At 43.4% G+C, this 26242-nt stretch overlaps 2 protein-coding genes and 1 pseudogene across 2 annotated transcripts in view; 2 read left to right on the top strand and 1 right to left on the bottom strand.

Annotated features, from left to right (window-relative positions):
- Positions 1-1412: 1412 nt before the first annotated feature.
- LOC148504622 (52 kDa repressor of the inhibitor of the protein kinase-like) lies at positions 1413-2582 on the top strand. The gene has a single exon (XM_088448744.1). The coding sequence runs from the start codon at positions 1413-1415 to the stop codon at positions 2580-2582; it is 1170 nt and encodes a 389-aa protein (XP_088304870.1).
- Positions 2583-13645: 11063 nt separating this feature from the next.
- LOC148504621 (uncharacterized) lies at positions 13646-16481 on the bottom strand (annotated as a pseudogene).
- An 895-nt stretch (positions 16482-17376) lies between these two features.
- SFXN3 (sideroflexin 3) overlaps positions 17377-26242 on the top strand; it is a gene marked incomplete at its 3' end in the record, with an annotated part of 31542 nt that continues 22676 nt past the window's right edge. The window contains exons 1-3 of the mRNA XM_088448743.1: positions 17377-17462; positions 21454-21620; positions 24935-25105. Of these exons, the coding sequence (XP_088304869.1) occupies positions 21457-21620; positions 24935-25105 (335 nt within the window). The remainder of the gene's footprint in view (positions 17463-21453; positions 21621-24934; positions 25106-26242) is intronic.

The raw sequence follows: 26242 nt of genomic DNA, 5'->3' as shown, positions 1-26242 counted from the left end.
CATATAATTTTTAATTTTTTTTTACATATTTTACTTTAATTGTATCTTATAGAAAAGTCACAAGTTGTTTCCGACATAAGAACAATGTCAAAGCGGCCATGTAAACAAAAGGGTGCTATCCAGAAATATTTTAAAGCAGCTTCAAAAGCTACAGTGACGGCTTCCACTGCTTCTGATAGCTGGTTGGTAGAGCACCCTGGCACGGTTCTTTTGGAGGGAAACTCTGAGAGTGAGGCAGGAGCATCCTCTGCTGAAATAACCACATCAATAATAAACTTAGACGAATGTCCAGGTCTTTCAGATGGATGCTCAGACAATGAGGCAGACACAGGGAATGCAATTAGCGTTCTACTTGTGGAACAGTTTAATACATCTCAACCGGACATCAGCATTGCCCTATCTCATTCCCTGAGTGATGCAGAGAAGTTCAATGTTCTAGAGAATTTTTATAAACCCCCAAAAGATTTTCAATTTCCAAAGAAGCTGTTGTATGGAAAGCAACGCAAGTTCCAACATGACTATCTGTCACAATTCAAATGGCTGGCATATTCTAAATGCCTTGATGCTGGACTTTGTGTTTTCTGTACTCTTTTCTCTCTACCAAGTGGTACAGCAGAAAACTTTGTGTCTGTGCCATATTCTAACTGGACAAAAATGGCTAGGGCATTAAATAAGCACCAAGTGAGTTTAACCCATATGAATGCTGTATCACTAGGCACAGAGTTTAAAAACATCTATAAGGGACTCCAGAAGCCAGTGGACCACTATCTAAATGCAGAAAGGGGTAGGAATTTTGAAGAAAATCGAGCAAAGCTTAGACCAATAATAAGCGCCATCATTCTGTGTGGGCGACAAAATATTGCTCTAAGAGGACATAGAGACAGTGACGCAGGTGACTCTGCTAACAAACGCAACTTCAAGGCTATATTAGATTACAGAAGTGAGGGAGACAGTGAGTTGAGTGAACATCTAAGTAAGTCAGCCAAAAATTCAAGGTACACTAGCTGGCGGGTTCAAAACGAAATCATAGACATCTGTGGAAACATTCTGACTAGGATGATAGTTGCAGATGTGGATGAATTCTTTACCGTCATAGCTGATGAAACAGCTGACATCAGCAATAAAGAACAACTAGCTCTTGTCGTTCGATTTGTCAGTAAAGAAAGTTTAATTAGAGAGGAGTTCCTAAGATTTATAGAATGCAGCGAGGGGGTCACTGAGCAAAATATTGCACAACAAATCCTCATATGCATTAATATGGCCAGACTTTCTGTGATCAAACTTCGTGGTCAGGGATATGACGGTGCAGGGTCAATGGCAGGGAAGGCAAAGGTGCTGCTGCAATTATATCTCGCTAATACCCAAAGGCGGTCTATACCCATTGCTGCTCCCATGTGTTAAACCTAGCCATCATGGCAGCTTCTAATATTCCCATGGTGAGGAATATGTTTGGTGCTGTGGATCGAGTACACACTTTTTTTGACTCTCACCCAAAACGCCAAACTGCTCTTGAGGCTGCTATTTCTAGTGAGTGCCCAGAAGCTACAAGAAAAAGGTTGAAGTCTCTGTGCAGGACCCGTTGGATAGAACGGCATCATGCACTGGAGACCTTCCTTGACTTGTATCCTGCGATAGTGAAATGTTTTGTGGACATTTATAATCCACCATCAGAAAATCCAGCATCCTGGAGCAAAGATAGTGTGGTTGATGCCAAATCTCTGCACCTTACTTTGACTACTTTTGACCACATCATTACTTTAGTAATAGTACAGCACTGTATGTCGTTTATTAAAGGAATTACTGTCTTACTACAAGCTAAAGCAAATGACTTTGTGAAGGCCTGTTTTGCAGTTGAAGTTCTAAAAGTTACAATGGCAGGAATCAGACAGGATATTGATAATGAGCATGCCATGCTCTTTAAGAAAGCCAGTGATCTAGGATTAATGTTAGGAGTTACACCTAGTCTCCCACGTACCTGTGGTCATCAAACCCATAGAACCAATGTGCCAGCAGAAAATCCTGAAATCTATTACAGGCGTGTCATTACTGTCCCGTATCTTGACCATCTTATTACAGAGCTTGATGTTCGCTTCTCTGATCATCAGACAAAAGCCATGACAGCACTGACCATCATTCCATCTGTAATTGTTACAGACAGTGCAGATCAGAGCCAAATGATAACTAATTTCACTAATATGTATGAGGATGATTTTCCTTCTCCAAGAACATTCCATGCTGAGCTGATGCTATGGAAAAATCATTGGAAAGCTCAGGATACAGCCATTCTCCCCTCCACACCTTTTGAATCTCTATGCCATGCTAGTAAGCTGGCATACCCCAATATAAACACCCTACTTCAGATATTATGTATACTTCCAGTCACTACCTGTGAAGCTGAGCACAGATTTAGTTCTCTAAAGCTTCTAAAAACCCATCTGCGCAGCACTATGGGGCAAAGCCGTCTGAATGGTTTGGCTTTGCTCCATATACATAATAAAACCCCTCCTGCTGTAGATCATGTCCTGGCAGAGTTTATTGGCCTCCATAACCGTAGAATGGAACTGGGACATATTGACATTTAAAGTACTGTTAAATTACTTTACGTTTAATTCAAATGTTGAAATTGCACTGGTAGTTTAAATTTTGTTCATACATACTGTTACACATTGTGCATAAGCAAGCTTTATGCCCAGATGCCTTGTTATTTATATTATTTATAGTTATTTATATTAATACACTTGAAGTACACAATAAAGTGTATGTTGCAAACTTATTCTGGTTAGACGTATTTGTCATTGGGTCTGTAACCAATTATTTGGAAACCCCCCTTTCAAAATCCTGCGTTTGCCACTGCTATTTACATGCACATTATATAAAATTCTATGGCTTGTAAGAAAGTTTTGCTTATACCTAATATTAAGATGACTTTAAAATGGCGACATTCAATTATTATTATTCAATGGATCGTATGCATTACGGTTGGAAACAGAGCAATATTCTATCATAAGAATTGAGAAATTGTTTTCAATCTGCTAAAATCCTCTTAAATGTTAGACCTACCGTAATAAGAATAGTTAAATTAAATGAGTGCTAAATAGCTGCAACCCATATAATTAGATAAAAGTCTTCATTTGTATTTTTGTGGAACATATTTCAGTTTTATAAATAAAATGGATACTCTCTCTTGTGTTACTTGCTCACTTACCTTATTCTGCTGTGTGAAATGTTCTCTTGTTTGTCTCACTTGATTTTCCTGTAACGAGTCTACAAACGGGTCAGACTCCAGTCAGGTTATGACTGCACAGTGAGGTAATTAGTGGTATTTAGGAGTGATAAGTAAGAGGAGGGTCTCTCATAAAGTTAAGACCTCCTCTAACTGTGGGATAGCAGAAGCCTGCAGTGTATTGAGAATATTGCCAATATTTTGGTAGTATTTATTACAATATTACAAATGAATACTGCATATTTCTTTTCCGTTATGTACTGGATTTTAATAATAAATATTTAGCAAACTCTGCCATCTTAATAAATACGTGCAGTACATAATCAATGTTACAGAGACTCTTGCTTCTTTGCTTTCAGACAAAAATGTTTATAGATGAAACGTATATATTAGTAGGAGGGTAAAGGATACTACCTCTCAGCATGAATTTACAACAGAACAGAATTATAAAATTTATTTTTCAATAAGTCTTAATTGATACAGCGTTAGGTGCAGCAGAACGTTTTTAGGTTGAGGGGAAGATATAATCACATTTTGGCGTCCCTAAATCGCTGAATGTTGCCCCTTCAAGAGCAGCTGGAGTAACCTGCCACACCAGGTCTTTGCTTTTCTTGATTTGGCTCTGTGGACCTGATTCAGAGCTGAACGCTCTGACCAGAGGGCTCGCTCTGAATCAGGGCCCTCCTACCTTTTGTTGGAGCGTCCTCATGGACGCTCGCATAGCTGTGGGTTACCACCCACAGCTATAGCGAGCGTCCATGATGATGGTCGCGATGGTCTTGACCATCGTGACCATCGGGCTTGCGACGGAGACCCTGCGGTAGGGTCTCGCTGCCGCAAACCCTGGAGTGATTTTGGCTCTATCAGAGCCAAAATCACTCCCACTGACATCACTAGTGATGTCAGTGGGGCCGGCCTGAGACAGTAGGCGTTCCCATGGGAACGCCTCCGTCTGGCAGGCACGCCCACCAAAGGGGGCGTGCTGTCAATCAACATCGACAGCACGCCCCCTTTGGTGCGAGACCCGGAGCGATGGTGAGCCCGTCGCTCGCCGGGTCTCGCGCATGCGCACGACGGAGCTCCCTCAGTCATGCGCATGCGCAGTGGGGAACATCAACCCGCTTGCGAGCGTCCTGCCGCTCGCGAGCAGGTCTGAATGACCCCCTGTATGCGGATATCACTGCTCTCTCCCAGTCTCCTCACTTACAGACACAACGCTACCGCACAGCTCCAGGAACACATGCAGACAACAGAGCACCGGTGTACAGGGGCACCGAGAGGGGGGGAGTGGGTACTAATTACCCGGGCCAGAGCTTGCTGAAGGGGCCCGGTGGGGCCCGGGTCCAGCAACGCTCCCCCACCTCTTACATCACAGCAGCCCAACACACGCTGCTGTGTGCTGGGCAGCACTGGGAGACTGCTCACGGCTGCTAAGAAGCAGCCACACCAGTCTCCTATGCCTGTGGGGAGAGCGAACAAGCTGATCGTGCCCCCAATGGTTATGTGCTTGGCTGAGGGGGCTCACTGCGTCCCCCTCACCAGCGCGCAGTGATGCTTTGCGACGCTGCAATTTTTTCCCTTTAACCTAAGGGCGTGGTAACGTCTCCCCTGATTAGGCCATGCCCCCCTTTTACCCGGGCATTTGCGTGGCTCTTGGCGGGCTTGCCCGTGTATAGACAAGTTATCCAACCAGCCAGCGCCATGAGAGAAGGATGATGGTTACACGTGTGCTGCTGGGAATCGTAGTTTGGCGTAGGTTTAGGAGCTGATTGCTATGGTGCACTAAAACTCACTCAAGGACTACAGAGACCATCATGCAATGCCGGCTGTTTTCCTAACTTTATCAAACCAGTCAACTCAATGAAAGACAGCCTAATAATAAAACCTGTGTGTTATGTCCGTCCCTGCCTGCATTGACTAGCGACTGGGCCAAAACCCCCACCCGTTCCTGCGCCCATGTATAGCATACACCATAAAAACACTTACTATACTTGAAATTAAATGCTAATAGGTGTGTTTGTCATATAAGTAGGTGGATCCACTGGATCAGTGGAGATTTGCACAGATTGCTCTCAAAGAACTACCACAATACAAAAAACTGATAACAAAATCTGGATCTTGAATCTTCTCCAGATCATCATGGTTGTAAGGTGCGATATTGTCTAGTGTGTCCCCGGCAGGGGTGTGTTCAATGTGGGGAACGACATTGAGCACACACACTGAATGATATCATGAACGATATTGTTCAGTGCCGGCTCCCTCCCTCATCCCCGAACATGCAACAACCTGACAATGTCGTCAGGTTGGCCTGCGTATTCGGGCGATGAACGACTATGACCAACGACCTGCGGGAGCGTGCACCATTGGTCATTCATTGTTCATTGTTATCGTTCATTGTTTTAGCATACACACTTGCTGATATAGTGAACGACTGAACGATAACGATAACGTTATCGTTCAGTCGCTTAAAATGTCGGCAAGTGTGTACACACCTTAAGGCAGTGTTTTCAACTACTGTGCCATGGCACACTAGTGTGCCGCAAGCAGTTCTCAGGTGTGCCGCCGGAGATCTGCCCAGCAGTGCACATCCATACTGCCAGTGAGCATGGGCAACGCTGGGTTGCTCAGACGCGGCCCGAGCCATGACCGCGTCGTTCTCCCTCCCTCCTGCACAGTGCTCTCTACTCTGGTCTGCAGACAGCGATTAAGCAGGCGGGCTTTTTCCACTCCAGTGCTGCAGCAACTCCCGCCACTGAGGGCCACAGATAATATTCTTTCTCTGCTACTGAAAGAAAAAAACCCTGTGATGAACTGCGCTAGTGCAAAAGTATTTATTTTCTAAAAATATTTTTAATTGATTGATAATAGGCTTCCTTTAATACAACAAACATATTTGTTACACATATAAATAGTAGAGGCCAATATATTTTATTTTGTTCTTTGGGGGCCACTGTTTTTGTGTGTGTTTTTTTTTCTGTGGGGGCCATTGTTATTGTATTTCTTCTGTGGGGGGAAACTGTTATTGTGTTTTTTTTTTTTTTTTTCTGTGGGGGCCATTGTGATTGTGTTTCTTCTTAGGGAACCACTGTTATTGTATTTTTGTTTTTTTCCTATGGGGGCCATTGTTATTGTATTTTTCTTCTGTGGGGGCCATTGTGATTGTGTTTCTTCTGTAGGGGCCACTGTTTTGTATTTTTTTTCTGTGGGGGCCATTGTACTGTTTTTTCAGTGGGGGTCATTGTGACGGGGCCATTGTGATTGTGTTTTATTGCTGCTAATTTGAAATAAAATAATAACAAATATAAACATATATATATATACACATACATATATATAGAGAGAGAGAGAGAGAGAGAGGGAGCGGGAGAGCGAGAGAGAGAAAGAGAGAGAGAAAGGAATCAAATGAAGGGGGCGCCACATGGTGCATTAAAAAATAACAAACAGTGTGATATCCACGATCTCCTTCCAAACTAGTGTGATAATGACTGCCCAGCAGCTGTCATTCATTCCAGCTGCTGGGCAGTCATTATCACACTAGTTTGGAAGGAGATTGCAAGTTCGCGTAGGGGCGTGGCTTGACGTGGACACGGAGATCGTGGATGAGCTGTCACCCGGAGGCAATCTTGTTTCATGCTGTCACACTTGCGGTAGTTTAACTGCTTTTTCTGGTACGAGTGCACTGTGCAGTCAGTCTTTTTTGTATGTTTAAATAAACTGTTTGTTATCTTTTAATGCACCATGTGGCGCCCCCTTCATTTGCTTCATTTCTAGAGATTCATGTGCCTGATGGGAACAGGGTACGAATGGTGAAGACGCCAACCTTTATGGTTTTTGATGCAGGTGGAACATTGACTTTGATTTTCAGATGAAAATCTTTCACCTTGTGGAACAATGGGCCTGATTCAGAGCCACTCGTAAGCGGCAGCTCGTTCGCTCCGAGCGATGTTTGGCCAACTGCGCATGCGTACGGATCGTTATACGCATGCGCGAACCAGTCAGTGCGGTCGAAATTCATGTGCTCGCAAAATAGCGAATGCCTGATAATTTGATTGACAGAATGAGGCGTATGTGGGTGGTAACAGGGGAAGGTGCTTGAAAACGGGGAGTGGAGATCAGAACGCAGGCGTGCTTAAAGGTCAAAACGGGCGTTTTATGGGAGTGCATAATTAAAGCAGCAGCGTCATTGACCACGTCACTGGGTTATTTTATAGCCAGAACTGCTCGCAAAATTGTGGTAGCAAAAACCAACCACAAGAATAGCGAGCAGTTCATACCCTGGTCGATGTACTCGATTAATCTAATAAATAGCGGACATGACGTAGGATGCGAGCGGCCAGGGGGCGTAGTTTCCCAAAAAACGACCGCAAGTTTTGTTCGCTCGTTCAGACCTAGAGGCGTGAACAGACCGCAAACAGCGAACGGTTCATTTGAATAGCCACCCCTATTTTCTGGACGAGCGAGCGCAAATAGCGACCGGCTCTGAATCAGGCCCTATATCTCCTAACATAACAGCAGATCGTTAATTAGACATATACATCAAAATCCACAGTATAACTGTGAATAATTATACAATTTGCAGAAATAAATGTAAATGCAATGGTTTCATTAAAACAGATTAGTCTCTTTTAAAACCGAAATAGGTAAAATATAAAATAGTATTACTTGTTGTACCCTTACCTAACATTTTTTATGAATATAAATATCATTCCATAAACCTAATCTAGAAAGGGGCGTGGCCGCAGGAGCAGGAAGCCAATGGGGGGGGGGGGAAGACGGGGAGGCCCGGGGGAGGGGAACAAAAGCCTTCAAGAGTCCAGTCTAATTGGAGGATCCCCCGATGTCATCCGAAGACAGTACCATTGAGTGAATTTCAGTGCGTCGTAAATTCTATGTCTCTGTACTGAGGTCAGAGTTTCAAAATAACTCTCCCAAGTTTGTAAAAGCTTAGCTACGCGAGCCTCCCTCTCTATAAAAGTCTCAATCCATTCCATGTTAAATACATGGCAAAGCTTTTCTTTAAAAAGTCGTAATGTTGGTGGAGAAGTTTCAATCCATGTCTGAAGTACAGCCTTACGGGCCACCGCACTAATAATAAGTAGAAGCCTTCTTCAACTCTTCACCACTCACTGACCTTCCGGAAGTATACCAAGTAGAGCCCATATATCAGTAAATGGGACATAATTTACTAGGTGCTCAAGGGCAAACTTCCTCACTTGCAATTATAAACATATTTTAAATATATGTTGATATTTGTTATTATATATTATATTTGAAAAAAAATCTAATGGTGTGCCTTGGTAGTTTTAAAATTTTGCATGCAATTATTTGTACAACGCTTTAAAAAAAATTATTTGGGAAAAAAAAATAAAAAAGTATTTAGTGTGCCGCCAGTTGAAAATCACTGGTCTAAGGAGTGAGTTAAGAGCTTTGACTTACAGAGTTTAGAGCCATGATAAAAGGTCACACACAAAAAGGCATTTGTGGTCATTATAGATGGAGGTGGAGCAAGTTTGAAAGTCGGCAGCTCATTATTACGGAAAATATATATTTCCCAGACTGATTGCTTTGGGACAGAATAGATGCTACTTTCAAAGAAGGATCCACCACTTCAAATAAAAATCTACTACACATAGGCAACGAGGCACTGTCATTGGAGAAAGATTTCAGAACCTGGCTCAAAGCTTTCACAGACCATTTATGGTAAGAAACCCTTTTTGCTCTTAAATTGCACTCTACTTATCACTGGGATCACTTATGGGAATACTGAGCCCTTGTATCACTGCTTCTCAGAGCCACCTAGGCTGAAGCTTCTGCAAAACCTAAATTGCTTTGGTGCATTTTAATCTGCTGCTGCAAATCGCGATTAGTTAGGAACTGAATTTATGCTGGGTAACAGCAAATTATAATGAGTAGGTCCCAAAAAAAATTGTAGTACAAGCGGCAGCCATTTTCCTGGACACAAAAAATGAACTGCTTTAATATGGCTCCTGCTCATTTCATTCCATCAACTTGATTGACCAGCCTCTCCTCCTTCAACCCCTCCATTCTTTAGGGATCCATGAATGTCCTCCTACCTTTTTGTCTGCTCCTTCGCTGTCATTACCTCCAACTCTACCTCCACCTTGGTCAGCTTCTCTTCTCTCTCTACACGATTTCATGATATGCCAATCTATTTCTCCTCCCCAGACCTCTCACTCTCATCTCTGACTCTTTTGTCGAAGTCAAATAATTGGATATGATCGATTGCAATTAGTATCTGACGATCTAGTCGTCTATGGTCTGATAAAGAGTAAAATGGACATCACTCTGCGTCGGCGAAATCCGATGCAGCACAAAGTCAGTTTATGGGAAACAGGTTCTGTGTATATGTCTTTAACAAGTAATTAAAAATGCACACAGAAACTGGTATGTGTTTAGGAGTATTTTAAATGCAAAGTTAGAAACCATTGCCAGAAGTCTGACTATCTTTGACAATTGTATTCCTTTTTGTTCAATGTAGAAGAGGGACTGACATTTACATTCCAAATGGGCAGAGGAGGACCTTTGATGTGTTATCAGACATTGTGACTCCTGCAGGTATCTGCTGGTCATCTCTGAGCAGAAAGACTTCAATGTCTATGACACCTTGGAATTTGGTTCAGACAGACATAGTATCAAATATGGGAGTTGATGGATAAAGTTATATATATATTAGGGATGTGCAGGCTCGGATAGGTTCGAGTTTGCACGTGGAGTTCGGATTTTTCCCTCCAAAAAAACGGAACTCAGAACGAGGCAAAACGTCATCTTACATGGACGAACATCATCATTCCTGGACAAAAGTCCAGGAATGATGATGTTCGTCCATGTAAGATGACGTTTTGCCTCTTTCTGAGTTCCGTTTTTTTGGAGGGAAAAATCCGAACTCCACGTGCAAACTCGAACCTATCCGAGCCTGCACATCCCTAATATATATATATATATATATATATATATTTATATATATATATATATATGTATAACTCTGTCCATTAACACATACACTGATACACATAAACATATATGCGTATACATAGACGCCCACGTGCATCCCCACATACATACATATGAACATTTCCTACATCAATGCACAGACGCACATATGCAAACGCATATGTATACAATGGTTACCATTCGCAATAGTTAATAAAGAGAGTTATAAAAGGTATTATTAATTAATAATTATGATGCAGTACGTACTTAAGTGAAAACTAAGGTTTAGAAAATAGTAGACACGTCATGTCTGGTATCATACTAAATCCCTGTTTATTTGCAGACTTCCGCTCCTATCGGCAAAGAAGTTGCATCTTGCGTCCGCTAGTTATGGATTATAGGGAGTTATTAGTCAGAATGCCATTCTCTGCAACTGTTGGAGAACTGGGACATACCCCTGATGACACCGTATGAATCGACCAATAACCTGCTAATCCAGAAGCAAGAACCAATGAGAATCTGTTATTACGTGCCTTTTATTGTCTCTGTAATCTGTACCGAATATAGACTTGTGAGCTGGGTGCAGTAGGCAATCATTTCTCCATATCCTTGGGTGACGGTGACCGCAGAATTCAGGATTGAAATACTGTGTACTGGACTAGTAGCGCATTGCATATTTATCGGCTGTGCTTATAGTATATTATTGCTTTTTATTCTAATTGTTAATTCTTTCCCTTTTTACATAAATAACTTTTTGTGCTTTGGAACCACACTATTGGGCTGGAAAGCAATTGTTTGGCAAGCGACTTGCAGCACTAACTAGCTATCATTAGGAATTAATACTCTTCTGTCTCTCCCAGGCTGTCTCAGCTCACGATGCCCAAAACTGAGATTATTATCTGTCCCACTCCACAGCCCCTTTTCCCACCAATCTCACTCTTTCTGTTGCTAACATCATCCTCTCTACTGTCCCCAGATATGCTGCCTCAATGTCATCCTTTACTCTCCTTCACCCCTTAAATTCTGTCTATCTCTAAATCCTGCCACTTTCACCTCCACAATACCTCCAGGATCAGGCCCTTCCTGACCCTGTTGACTACTAAATCTCATATTCATGCCCTCGTCATCTCCCACCTGGACTACTATAACGATGCTGCTGCCGGCCTTGTTTTACTTTCTCATCATTCTAATTCGTCTATTGCATGTTCTTCACTGGCCCTTGGGGTTTATTACTCTTTTTCAGTGGCTCTGGAAGCAACAGCAATTATAAGATGTGTTGTGAATCAAGGGCATAGTACATGACCTCACTGTACTTACATTGCCCTTCTAGCCACTAAACAGACTGTCTTGGCGGATACATAAGTCTGCAGCACCAGCCTCAACACTCGGGGGTCTTTAATTATAACACAAGACACCTCATGCTGTAACATGCTGAGAGTAAATGATGAGTTATATATATATACTGTATAAGGTGACTGATCCTATGATCTCATGTCCTTCTGGACAGCGGGTAGTGATGTCCATTGTCCGGGACTACAGTTCCGTAATTCATCTGACCTAGGTGAGAGGGTTAATATTACTGTTATTATTGTGTTTTATCCTCATGGAATCGGTATGATTTCCCGGTGGGCCGCATGGCCGGGAGTTCGAATCCCGGCAGCGGCAGGCCGACATAACAGCAGAGCCCGGCAGCGGAAGCCCGACAGCGCTGGAAATCCTGATCGTCCTAAGGTAAGTATCTACTAACCTAACCTAACCCCCCTAACCCTCCTTAGGGGTGCCCAAACCTAACCTCCCCCCATGTGTCTACCCTAATCCCCCTCTAAGTGCCTAACCCTAACCCCCCCTTCCCCGCTGCCTAAACCTAAGTCCCCCGGGGGGTGCCTAACCCTAACCTCCCCCTGGGGGTGCCTAACCCTAACCCTCCCTCCCCCTAGCCTAACCCTAACCCTCCTGGGGGGGTGCCTAACCCTAAGCCCCCCCCGGGAGCCCTAAACCTAACCCTCCCCCCCGCGGCTGTCCGCTTGCAGCGCCCGGTATCCCTTCGATCGGGATGCCAGGCGCCGGGCTCCCGGCGTCGGGAAAATGACAGATTTAGACGCCTGTCATTTAACCCTCACCGGGATAATGCAGTCGGGAAGCCAGCTGTCGGGCTTACGTCAGCCGGCTTCCCGATTACATCCCATTTTCATAGCCCCACCATATTATATTGTGCCTTCCAGACATAATTTTAAAACTTTAGCATCAGTCTCAATGCCACTCACTAACAGACTAAGAAGCCTATATAATAATAATCGTGGTATGTGCCGCAATTATCAGTCACTATTGCGAGAGACTTTTTAATTTTTACCATAATGATCCTGTTTATAATTATATACTAAATTGACATACAGCATAGGCAGTGGTTGAGTGAACCACTATCATTGTGAATTACATCCCGGTCACTTTGGTGGTGTCTTTCACATTTTCGAAAGACTCCTCCTGATAATCTGTCACTGTGATTGCATACAGTGCTAGTTTCCACAGCCGGACAGAGACTGCTGGAGGATAGCATTAAACAATGGGGTCAAGCTCCAAAAAGTTTTTGTAGTTCAATACATATAGGTCAGACCATAGTCACCATTGATAATAGTGGGGACTGCGATCTGTAGCACTATGTCTTCTCCAGGTGATTACTGTGAAATCTCCTGCATTTGGCTATTAGTACATAGTGAGGAAACATAAAATTATGTTATGAAAAACGAGTTTAATTAATATGCCCTAAAAAGTCTCCTAAAGTTACTCACACATACAAAGACTCACAGACACACATAGACAAGCTTCACTTAGCAGCATTTTTTGGACTGAGGGAATGGAGCACTTGGAGAAAACCCACATACTGTAAATAAACACAGGGATAACATACAAACTCCATAAATGTTTTTTTTTTTTATCTTGTATGGTACTAAGTAAATTTGTCAGGTTATTTTCTTTCATTTAGAGATTTTTTGTTAGATTTATTAGTTTAACTATCTTTCATTGATAAGTATATTGAATATGAGTAGAAAACAAACAGCACCTGTTTACAGACACTAGGCTAGATTTAGAAGTGGTGACTTGTTGGCGAGTTTGACCCGAACATCTAATACAGCAATAATCTATATAATAAGCGAGAAAGCGTGTCTGCCTGTTTGTCCTTTCTGCATGTTTTAGACCTAGCTTTACCAAATTTGGCATGGTGGTGTAGTTTGAACAGGATTAGGGTTTAGTCTAGGTCTAAACTTCATCAGGGCCACACACTGTCACACAATCTCTAAAAATGGGGACACTCTTAAATTGCACAGGTTCTGGGGCTGGCTCCGGTGGAAATGCTACTAAAAAACCGCGAGAAAGCTATAAAAGTATAATTTTAACCTCAGTCTGAGCAAACTTGATGACTCAGCCACAGCAATACTCTGTCAGAGCGTCCGGCTCTGAATCAGGGCCACAGTCTTAAACTCCTGCACACTTGCGGTGACTGTAGAAGATAAGGATAAAACTACTTCTGATTGTTAGGTAGCTGTCACTGCTGCTGCTTCTCCTGGACCTTTGGAACGCCTGAAAGTAAAGGAGAATTCAGGTATAACTAACAAATGACATTAGAGCTTAAAGCCAGCAGACCTAGCAAGGTATAGGGTGGGTTAGGTGGTAGCTGTTGCTGGGTGGCAATCCTATTCCCTAGAACAAAGAGAGTTTGCAGGTCATAGATTCATGCAAACTAGTGTTTGTTCATCGGGAGGCTTGCCACCTAGCAACAGCTGGTGGGTAAACTACCACATACCTGGTGGTTGCTCTAAGGAATTCTATCCTTTGCGTATCGGAAGGCCTCCAATAATGTTTAATGAAGGTACGCGTGGAAGGCCAATGAGTGGCTCGTATTATGGACTGTAATGGCAAGCCCCTAAGCTGCTGCCGATGTGATGGCAACCCATGAAGGGAGTGACTCTTGAAGTGGGAGGTGTCTATTCCCGAACTCTGCATAGCAGAAACCATCCAACCCTGATTGTGGAAGGTCTGGCGGGACGAAATGGTTTACGGCAAGTGATAAAGAGGTTGGAAATGTCTCTCAGTGGTGCTGTGAGTGTTAGGTAGGTAGATAAGCAGTTGACTATGCAAAGATCCGGGTCCGACTGGTCTTTGAGTAGATCAAACTCCACCAGAGGAGACTGAATGGAACTGGTCTTTGTGCGTCCTCTCAAAACAATAAGAAAACCCAGTGGAGTGGGTGTCATCCAGGGTTCGGATGTGTGTATTAAAGAAAGTTCGGCTCCTCTGGCTGCAAATACCAGTGCTAGGAGTGAAGCCAGCTTTCTTGAAATTTTAGAGATGTCAACCGTAGAAAGAATCGTGGCAAGAAAATTTAGAAAGGGATTAATGTCCCACGTGGTAGAGTAATGTGGACATGGGGGTCTGAACAAGAAAATACCCTTAAGTAGTCTAAGGTATAGTTTATTTTCTGTGAGGCCTGGAATAAGGACAGCCAGTGCCGAGCAATATGAATGTATTGTGACAGAAGCGAGGCCTGACTCAAACTTAGGAGCCATGAAATCTAGGGCTAAGTTAGACTCGGAAAGGGAGCCGGAGGGCGGAGCCTGAGCAGCCTGCCAGGCCATAAACTCATCGATTATGGATTGGTATCTGGACCTTGTTCTGGGTGTAAGAGATGTGTTTATCAAGGCCATAGATGAAGCTGAAAGGTTAGTAGCGGTGAACAACCGAGTAATGTCGCTATCCACATGTAATGGGGAAGATCCTGTAGGAGATCTGGTCCCCTAGAAGCAGTCTCTGGATATGCCTGGGGGAAGTTTGTGACCTTTGCGGAGAGGGCTGATCAAAGGAACCCAAATCTGGAGGGCCAGACTGGATATACTAGAATGATTGCAATACCCTGTCCATTTTGATCTTGTGGAGGACCTTCAGTAGCATGGCAGGAGGGGGAAAGGCATAAGGAAAAGGAAGGTCTGCCCATGGGAAGGACATTGCATCCATTTGCATGGCCCCTTGAGTCCAGATTCTGGAGACAAAGGTTGGAACCTGGGGAATCTTAAGAGCCTCCTGTGATTTGGATGCATTTGAATTATCCTCCTTGAGGTCTATCTTGATATAAAAATCGTTCTTGGCGAGCAGGAGGGGTACATCCGCTAAGCCCTCCATACGGAAAGAATGAGTTTTTATATATTGGTTTAGAGTTTTGACATGTAAAACCGGCCTGTATGAACCGGACTGTTTTTTGACGGGAACAGGTGATTGATCCAGGCTCTCCTGGAAGGGTCTGCCAACTCTATTTTGTCCTGCAGAAGGGCAAGAGGTAGGACACCATCTAATAAAGGACTGGTGTTTTTTGAGCAGGGATATACTGTATCTGTTGTGGAAATTGGAAACGTGGGAGGGACAAACCTTTCTCCACAATCCTTAGCAACCACCTGTCTGTGGTGATCTGTCTCCAGGAAACTATTGTTTGGGAAAGATGAGGAGGAGGAAGCGAAGGCAACTGACTTACCATATCCTCTGTCTTTCCTGGAGGAGTATGCATTGCCAGATCCTGTGCCTCTCGTTATCCGTGTCCATGAGAATCTTCCTCTGGGAGCTCTGGGGGTGCCCCGCTGGTCACGGGTCGTACTGCTGGCTCCCGTAAAATTACGCTCCTGATGAAAGGGCCATTTGGAAGGCTGGGGGCCCTTCAGGTCTGTAAATGACTTATGGGCTTTATACAGTAGCAGACTTTCACTTCATCTACTGTATGAAGTCAGGGCCAAAAAGGTTAGAATCTGTTAAGTTAGGAACGTCTAGTGGCCTGGGGGATAGATTAGTCAAATCTACACTAGCCAGCCAGTGAGTTCTACGACAATTGGATATGAAATCAAAAGTCTGGCCAATCATTAGGGTAGCCCTGCTTATAGCTTTTAAGAGGGCCATCTTGGAAGCTAACAGGGAATCTAGGGAGCCCCCTGAGACCCCTTTCTTTTTCTGCTTTGTCTAGGACAAATAACAGAGGACCAGCCGCATCCGAAACTTTAAGCTGAATTTTTCTAAGTAGTTTATCTATAGAATCACTCTGGGCCTTATCCCCAACGAGTGATGTAAGGGCTGGATCAACCTCTGGGGCAAACAGAACAGGAATGTCAGGAATGCCAGTATGGTTGCGAAGAACCATTTCGCCAACCTTAATGAAAGCTGTTCTAAAAGCTAATTGAGCAAACTTATATACCTGGGACCGCTCGCTCAGGGCCCAGTGAGAGTAATGAATTTTGGACTGGGGCATTCTGCCGGCTAATGCTACCCGGGCCATTTGTAAAGAAGCATGTCTGTGGCAGACAGAGACACTGTGTCCTCCAACGCGCTGAGGTAAAATCTACCGGGGGGGGCGTGGCTCAGCCTTTTATACAGAGCGCGCGCAGCTGCCCAGCATGCGCGCGCATCCGTGACCAGCGTGCGCGCATTCGTCCGTGTCACGCGCACACTCATAGTGCCTATCACCCGCGACTCACAGGTCTCCAGAGCCGCACTCTTCCCCCCGGCTGTGGAGAAGGTAAGTCAAAGTTTTCTTTCACTTTACCTTCTCTGTGCTTGTCGGGTAGATTGCACCTAACCCACCAGCTGTTGCTAGGTGGCAAGCCTCCCGACGAACAAATAAAGTATTCCTCTTCTTTAATAGGAGGTAGTAGTAATAACCCTTTTCTGTGACAAAAAAAAGCCAGAGAAAGGGGTCATCACTGTATCATAAATAGCCCATTTCGGTCTTTAGCAGCTTAGATTTATGTTGATGAGACTTGCTATGGATTTGTGTATGACAATTTGATTGCCAATAGGTAGCACAACACAAAGAAATTATTATTTGAGTTTGTAGTGACTTCTGTATAAAGTGTTATTAATCTGCAGTCCTCCATGCATCTGATTGCCATTAGTTGCCTTTTTAAAATTGTCACACTGTAGTTGCTTGTTCCTAACTGGCTCTAGCCAGCTTTCCTCCCCTACAACATGTAAGCCAGTTATTCTTAGTCAGCCAACCCCATGTGCATCCCCTACACACCCACCCAGTTCTGTGCTGTTTCCACTGACAGCAAAAGCAAACCGGCTTATCCAGTGGCTGCTGTTCATCTGTGCTATATTATTACTGTATTGGCTGCCAGTAGAGCAGGGAGGCATGACAAGTTAGGTTGTCCTCCCTCCCATGTACACTACAAGCTAGTGATGTCATTGAGAGGTCACTGCTGTTACTGACTGAAGCCTGTATATAGCATTTGACTTCTGAGCAAGGACGTAGTAAAGCGTAAGTACAGTATGCAATAATAATTCTAAGTAATAGCTGATGTGGGCACTGGCTCTAGCTGTAACAGTACAGATTATGCTTTGCAGACTTATATATAATATTACTGTAGCTTTTCTATAAATTCCAGGACAGTATTGTTCGAGCATTATTTTTACAGCTCTGAATGGGTTACAGTGTATGTAGCACAGAGAAGGGGATAAGACGAAAATGGGAGCGAGCTAGTGATTAAAGCAAATTATTGTTATTTTTGGAAAGAACCTTAGTTATCCATTGTTTCCTAGAGCAAGGGCTGTACTCAAGGAAGGGATTAACCAGGGCTGTTTAGCAGCCCCCAGGCGTTCACAAACATTACCTTCTGTATCCATATTCTCTCCCTCTCCCTCTCTCTCTCTCTCTCTCCCCCCCCTTGTTTGCGTGGATTCAGGACCTCATTCAAAGCCGGACGCTATTTGCGCTCGCTTGTTCAGGAAAAAGGGGTGGCTATTCAAATGAACAGTTCGCGTAAGCACGCCTGCGTTCGGATCTCCACTCCCCGTTTTCAAGCATCTTCCCCCGTTACTACCCACATACGCCTCCTCCTGTCACTCAAAATAGCAGGCATTCGCTATTTAGCAAACGATTTTCGGCCGCACTGACTGGTTCACGCATGCGTATTACGATCCGTACGCGTGCGCAGTTGTGCAAACATCGCTCGGAACGAATGAACGGCCGCTTACGAGCGGCTCTGAATCAGGCCCTCAGTCCAGTGGCTCCGATTTCCTCCCACACTCCAAAGACATACTGGGAGTTTAATTGGCTTTTGTTGAAATTAACCCTAGTGTGTGTGTCTGTGTCTTTGTGTATGTGTGTCCATGTAGTATGAAATATAGGGGTCTATTTACTAAGCTGTGTTAGGAGATAAAGTGAATGGTGATAAGGTACCAGCCAATCAGCTCCTAATTGCCATGTCACAGGCTGTGTTTGAAAAATGGCAGTTAGGAGCTGATTGGCTGGTACCTTATCACCGTTCACTTTATCTCCTAACACAGCTTTAAAATAGACCCCTCAGAGGCTTCACTGTGGCAGGGATATAAATATTCTCTGTTAAGCACTGTGTAAAGCTGCAAACACACACAACGATTTTGTTACCAATGATTTTATGAACGATTTTATGAATGATTTTCTGTCAGATTATCTTTTTTATTATTTTATTATATATATTATTTTTTAAAAGTGTAATGAACGATTTTTTTGAACTACAAACGATTTTTGTATATTCCCTTAATGAAATCGTTGAGTTGACAAGTCTGACTGAACTACAAACTACAAACTACAAACTACAAACGTGAATGCTCATGAACAATTATCGTTCATCGTTTGACTCAGAAAGTGAACGATTTTTTCAAACGATTATCGTTAAACGATAATCGTTCAAAAAATTGTTGTGTGTGTATGCAGCTCTATATGTAGGCACTATAGGCCTGATTCAGACCCACTCGCGAGCGGCTGTCCGCTCGCAAGTGGGTCGATGGTGCGCATGCGCGAGACGCGACGAGCGAAGGACTTTCCTTCGCTCGTAGTGTCTGATCAAAGGGGGTGTGCTGTCGATGTTGATTGACAGCACGCCCCCTTTGGTGGGCGTGCCTGCCAGACGGAGGCGTTTCCAAGGGAACGCCTACCGTCAGAAGCCGGCCCCACATCACTAGTGATGTCAGTGGGAGTGATTTTGGCTCTGATAGAGCCAAAATCACTCCTGGCCTTGCGGTTGAGAAACTCAACCGCAGGCTTCTGCTCGCACTGGCGATGGTCGCGATGGTCAAGACCATCGCGACCATCATTCTGCACGCTCGTATAGGCTGTGGGTGGTGACCCACGGCTATACGAGCGTCCAGGAGGACGCTACATAATTATGGAGGTGGGCCCTGATTCAGAGCGAGCGCTCAGGTCAGAGTGTCCGGCTCTGAATCAGGGCCTATATAAGTAACTACTGTAAAAAATGTGACTGAATCTATCATACGGGATGACTAACTTAAATATGCTTCATGCATGTATATGAAAACACTCAAATATATCTAAAGATTAAGATTATACTATAAGATTAAGATTTAGCTGTGAATAGTTTGAGATATTCAATTTAATAACTAAAATATATTGTGCCACTCGGTCTTGTTTGCTGCAATAAACCTGACTCCATCTGTGCAATATGTACATAAACTCTCATTCTGTACAATGTTGGGAGATGAAATGAAATGTGTGTAGACAGATATTTCAGTAGGCTACTTGCAGTTAGGGTGGGGTCTTGGCACTGCAGAGTGAGATTATCTGAACGAAAAAACTGAAACTGTGCTTTGCATATTATTATACATTATTATCTATATTATGCTCTCAGTCAGTGCTATAGAAAAAGGGTCTGTATCTGATAATTGTACAAGTCTGTCAGTTGTGTTAGACATCCTAGTCTATTTCTGTGTTTACAGAGTTCTGCATATTTTTGTGGTTTATCATTGGATTAGTCACTTTAATAAATGCAGTTTTTGGAAAAGTAACCCGTGACTTTCTGCTGCAAGTTTTTCCTGATCAAAGATGTTTGTAGTCTGTAGAGATCTTAAAGAGCCTCCTGCCTCCTTCCTTTGTAGATATAACAAACAAAGGAATTATTTCTTATGCTGTATTTGGTACAGCCCTCCATATGTCAGCAGCAGGGAGGGAGCTGAGTGTTGTGGTTGTCATGGAAAGGTATGCTGCTTACTGTGATTGGCAGGCAACAGTTGTTAGCATCTATAGTGGAACATAATGTAATTCTCCACATGTTTACTGTTTCAGCAAGAAAGAACAGCAGCCTATGTGACTGATCTCTATAAAAGAATACAGATAACACCCCTCTTACTGTGTATGTGCCTGTTGGTACATATGTGTGAGGGAGAAAAAGTTACTGAATATTTTGGACCAGGAAATGAAATGTAATTGGTGAATACCATATGAAAATGGAAAGTATGAGTGTACAGTATCTGGGCACTGTGTCAGCAGGCTGGGATTGGCACGTGGCTGAGTCCTGGAAAAAATTATACACTTTTACTGTAAGAGCCTCCATTTTCAGTTCTGGTTTGTAAAAGGCAAATCCTTTAGTGATACTGCAGTGTGTAGCATAGTAAGCTTTTTATGTTCCGTCTGATGCCCTTATAATGTAGAATAGATACTCCCTGTAAGAAGCATAACACCCCGCCCCCTGAAACAGCGTGGAAGCTATGGGCAAAGTATTTTTCTATCTATCAAATAAAATATAGCTGAACAAAACAATGTTGTTCCATTTTATTAGGAAAGCCTGCGTGGTTAGTTTTCCTCTGTGAATATTTACATATCTATATTTATTAAACCTGCGTCAGGCGCAGCTGGCCTGACAGGCGCCACAAAGCTGTTCTCGCTCACCTCTCTGCTGCAGGGGCCTGCCCCTCCTAGTACCTTCCTATCTCTAGGCGCTGTTTGAAACCCCCCTAGTCAGTTTTCCCGCCGCCTGCGTGGAGTGCAGTCCTGGCCTCTCAGGCTCAAATTCTCACAATTTTGTGTATTTTGTTCATTTTATGAATGAAAATTACAAAGGTTGTGGGTATTTTGCGGAAATATGTAGGCTTGTCCAGGGTGGCCTCTTAGGCACGCTCCGCCCAGACTTGTACTCATGTTCGTTCGTTTTACTTGCTTTAAGGTTAATAAATGTGGTTTTGTGAACCAGATTTCCATATAGTCTCTCTTTGTACATCCTAATGAAGGTCACTGATCACTTTAAGAGCGTTAGAATTGAGTCAATTAGGTGCTAATGACGATTTTATAACAGGCGCACTACGCCCGAACCTGGGAGTCCCAGAGGTGCGCCTGACGCAGGGTTAAGGAACAGTTATGTCGGAGAATAATAATAATAATGATACAGAAACGAGGGCTTTTATCCATAGCAATCAAAGTAAATGACAGCTCACAAGCCATTGGTTTCTTGTCATAAGTCCTGTCTTTTATATCGCAGACAATGCCTGAAGACCTGCCTTTCAACATTAACATCAAGGCACCGCGATGGGATCAGAGCACGTTCGAGGGCAGAGCCAGACATTTCTTCATGGTGACAGATCCTCGCAATGTCTTCCTTGGACCTAAAGTTCTGGACGAGGCAAAGAACATTGTAGAGAACTACAGGTCTACCAAATGGCTTCTAAATATCACCTCTACCTTTCTGTTTAGCAATTCTGCTGTGATTAGCACATTTGCAAAGATGACCCTTTCATAGGGCACAGTAAATCTACTGTATATGGTTTTCACAGTATTGCAGAGTATTAGATACAGCCTAGATAATACTGCCCCCGTTATATACTTAGCTATGCAGAGCAGTCACCTATTATTACGTATACATTACATACATTATGTATCCAAGTGGAAATAAGACATAACTGCCTCCATCAGGGGCATGGCCAAAGGTGTAGTTGAGGTGAAGTGAGGGGGCGTTCGCATGATAATAAGATTAATCATTACCATGTGGCATGTTGTGCTGCTCTCTCCCCGTCATCCTGTGTCTAAATCCTCAATTGTCATTGTAAAAGAAACAACGAAATTACAGTCCAGGTCAACCACATATAGCCAAGTACAATGTATTAGTTAAACATTTCCATTCAGGGTCAATCTAATAATAAACAATGGAAAAAAGCTAATCCTATACCACAATGTCCTGGCTTTAATACATCTGAAACATCTTTTCGAAGGTAAAAAAGAAAATACACAATGGTTAGGATGGTAACAGTCTTTTACAATGCTATTTCCTTTACGAAGGCAATTTTGAATACAAATTTCCTCAGAGGGAAGATTACTACAATGATACTTTCTGCCGTTTTAACAATCCATTTTAAGGCTGGGTACACTAGACTAGGGGTAGCCAACCCTGGTCCTCGAGAGCTACCAACAGTCCATGTTTTTCCAGATCTCCTCACAGAATCACCAGTGAAATAATTAGCTCCACCTGTGGATCTTTTCAAATGTGTTAGTGAGTAATGAATACACTTGTGCACCAGCTAGGTGGTCTGGAAAACGTGAACTGTTAGTAGCTCTCGAGGACTGAGATTGGCTACCCCTGCACTAGACGATATGTCGTCTGATCCGGCGGATCAGACCGACATATCGGGCACATTGTCTAGTGTGTACCTACTATGTCGCTGACGATGCACACTCCCGCCAGTCGTCAGCGACATCCTCCATCGGCCATACATGCATGGCCGACGGGGGTTGTAGTTAGAGAGGGCCATGCTGCTGAATGCAGCATGGCCCCTTCCGTCACTCCGTCGCTGCCTGCATCAGCAAGTGTGTACTGTATGCACCTGCCGATGCCAGCTACCCTGCCGGGTCCCGTCACTGCTGATGTTGGGTCTAGTGTCTATCCAGCATCAGAGCCAACTATCTGCATTGGAACTATTCCCGTACCAAACCAGTATACAATAAAGATAACACACTTTTAATAACACAGTGGTAGAAGCTAACCAAATTACCTTTAGATAAATGACAGTCTTGCAATAAGACAACAGTAGAAATAAAGGACGATTGATGGGTTGTTGGTCCATTTGCACTTAAATTGCGCCCTGCTATTAGGGGATGATGTATAAAAACAAGTTAAGTTGCTGGGGAATAGACTTTATGTGACAAACTTTAGCTAGGTGTATACTAACAGTGGCAAAAGCAGGGTTTCTAGAGGGGGGTTTCCAAATGCTTGATTTTAAAGTGATGTGGCCATAAAGAGGACATAATTATCACTTATGCAGCTTTAATATGCTTCATACAAAGTGCAGTATATGTCATAATTCCAGCATATACAGGACCAGCGATCACAGTAAGTCATTAGATATGGTGGTAGAGCCATCCTGCCTGAGCTGAATGTATTTTATTTCAGATGTGGGCAACATTCCAGAGTCCAGGAGTCTGGGGGAGCAGCAGAAGAACCTAGCACTGCCCTGGACATATATGTACATATTGGTCTCCTTATGCACTGGATAAGAGTAGTAATAATTAACCCTGTAAATGGTCTATAGTAGTGCAACCCTAACAGTGCATGTTTTCCAGATTTCCTAGCTGGTGCACATGTGTATTTATTACTGGCTGACACATGTTAAAATATCCACAGATGGTGCCTATTATTTAATTAGTGATATTGAGAAGAACATGCAACTCTAAAATTTTATTATATTACTATTTCTATTGTGGCCTGGGTGTGGGTGGGGAGGGGGGTTTCCAGGCAACTGGAACCCCCCCCCCCCCTGAGTTTGCCTATGACTAAACACAACCCTGCTGAATATATGACTCCTGCAGGATCACGGAGTGTGTGTATCAATCATTTTTTTCTGAAAAACATGTGGAAACTGTACTTTTGGGGTCTTACTTGCTTCAGATGGCTATAGCAGGAGATTGCAACATATATGAGCAGTTGACCATGACTTTAAAACCTTACATGTTGATAATTTTCAGTTTATTTAATTTATTATTATAATATATCGTCGCAAAACACAGAGGTATTGGTCGGTATGAATTGCCCAGTTTTCATGAATATTAATAAATATGCCCCATAACCACAAAAGTTTGGTGGCATAGGTCTGTGCTAGAACATTTGCACAAGCTCATTTTCTGCAACAGCTTTAGAATACTTTCATAGGAGGAGTGTAGTATTAGAATGCTCATGTAGAACATTTGTAGCACCAGAGAGCTGCAATAACACTGGACTCTCTTAAATCTTAAATATACTCACATAAAGGGATGGCCATCGGAAACCAATGGTTTGTGACTATCAATGCTTTTTTACTGATGGTGAGGGTTTTTCTGTTCGATCCTAGGTCAGCGATGGTTACCACCATTGCTCACCTTCCTTTCCGATGTTTTTTTCCGATGTTCCCCCTGTTGTTATTGATGTGCTGTATCAGCGGCAGTGCTTCTTTGTGCATGCGCAAATAGTATCGCTCCTTTGTGTATCTTCATGAGTAAGCCATAGATGGCTTAAGGCCCCCATACATCAGCAATTGATTGCAGCAATCGTGCAATTTGCAATCGATTGTGTATAAAAATCTTTCCTTTTTTCAATCGATTGCAGATTGCAGAATTGCCACAATCGATTGAAAAAGGGAAAGATTTTAATAAACAATCGATTGCAAATTGCACGATTGCTGCAATCAATCTCTGATGTATGGGGGCCTTTAGCCATTTAATGATTTACAAACAATGGTCTTATGCCATTGTAAGGCATGTTGTGATGGCGGCACCACTGTAACTATGCAATGGCACCCTAATCACAAAGGAATAGTGCCCACGTCATATGCAGATATGCTAACACTGTTATTAATGAACCATCATTATGGTATATGAGTATAGATGGACAGATTTGAGTATAGATTTGATTTTTTTACGTTATCGTTGAAGTTTTTTTTTGTGTAAGTTACAGAATGTGTACATTACAAATATATCTTACTGTATATGAATTACAGGAGGGGAATACCCACACCGGGACTTACTGAAGACCAACTATGGCGAGCAAAGTACATCTACGACTCCGCGTTCCATCCAGACACAGGAGAGAAGATGGTCTTGATAGGACGGATGTCTGCTCAGGTGCCCATGAACATGACAATCACCGGCTGCATGCTGACATTTTACAGGCATGTCTCCATCCATCTAAGTAACACACAAAACACCAGCTGGCTGAAAAACGCAGAGCAATGACAGCGTGCTGCACTGTTCTGGTGACACAAAAGTACAATAAACAAATAAATAACCATTGTATAAATAATAGTCCCCAACACAGCATCTAGGATTCTATACCATAGTTTTACTGTTGATCTAATCAAGAGGATTTACTGTGGAGGATTAATCAAATTTAGGGCGATACCATTAGGGATGGGGTAGCCCAAATAGAAGTTCAAGAACAAATGTATTACAGAGCATCTGATTGCTGTCATGTGAGTTAGGGTGGAAGAGAAACTAATGAAATAATTATATACACAGCTCTAATTACACTGTGCTAATTTCTTCTTTAGTATGAAAATTAAATATACCGGAGGACATTTATGAAGGGCAAAATGTTTGTTTGCAACCTTTGGTCCTATGATTTGTACAAGAACACTTAGGGCCTGATTCAGATCCGGTCGCTAGATGCGGCCGCTCGCTCCCAGCGTATGGTAATCCGGCTAAGTGACGACATGGAGGGCTCTCGCTCGCCAAGGTATAAGCACGCCCGCTATTTCTTGGCGAGCGATCACTTTGTGTATGTATACGCCCATCAGCGTGTCTTAGGACGCCCACTAGCGCACGTCATCTCCAGGCAGTGTCTTTAAACATTGGTACATCGAGCACCATCAGAAGCGATCGTAGTGCTTGTAGTTCACTCTACTCTCTCGCAAGCACTGCGAGCTCTTCAGTGTAGAAAACAACCAAGTGACATGTAGTAGGACGCGTCTTTGCTAATTATGCACACCCACAAAACTCAGTTTGGACACTCAGACACGCCTCCGTTCACACATGTACCCCCCCGTTCACAAGCACCTGTTACCCTGTTACCACCCACAAACGGCACATTCTGTCACTCAAAGTAGCGGGCAGTCTGTGTGCTACCAGCGCACTATTCCCGGCCGCAATGAATGGTTCGCACATGCGTACTATGATGCACACGCATGGGCGGATTTGCGGTAATGGCACCTAGCGAGCGGCCGCAGCTTAGCGAGCAGGTCTGAATCAGGCCCTTAGATTTATGCCAAAGCACATAAGGTTGCAGAGCACGATGGTCGGATTTGCAGAGG

Source organism: Taudactylus pleione, unplaced genomic scaffold (genome assembly GCF_031769625.1).
Source record: "Taudactylus pleione unplaced genomic scaffold, aTauple2 ptg000464l, whole genome shotgun sequence".
Taxonomy (NCBI): Eukaryota; Metazoa; Chordata; class Amphibia; order Anura; family Myobatrachidae; genus Taudactylus; species Taudactylus pleione.
The sequence above is the reverse complement of the archived record's forward strand: the minus strand, read 5'-3'. Positions and strand labels throughout refer to the sequence as shown.

Bases quoted from the DNA above. Each gene is read 5' to 3' on its own strand.
- LOC148504622 (XM_088448744.1), top strand. From the start codon at position 1,413: ATGGCAGCTTCTAATATTCCCATGGTGAGGAATATGTTTGGTGCTGTG.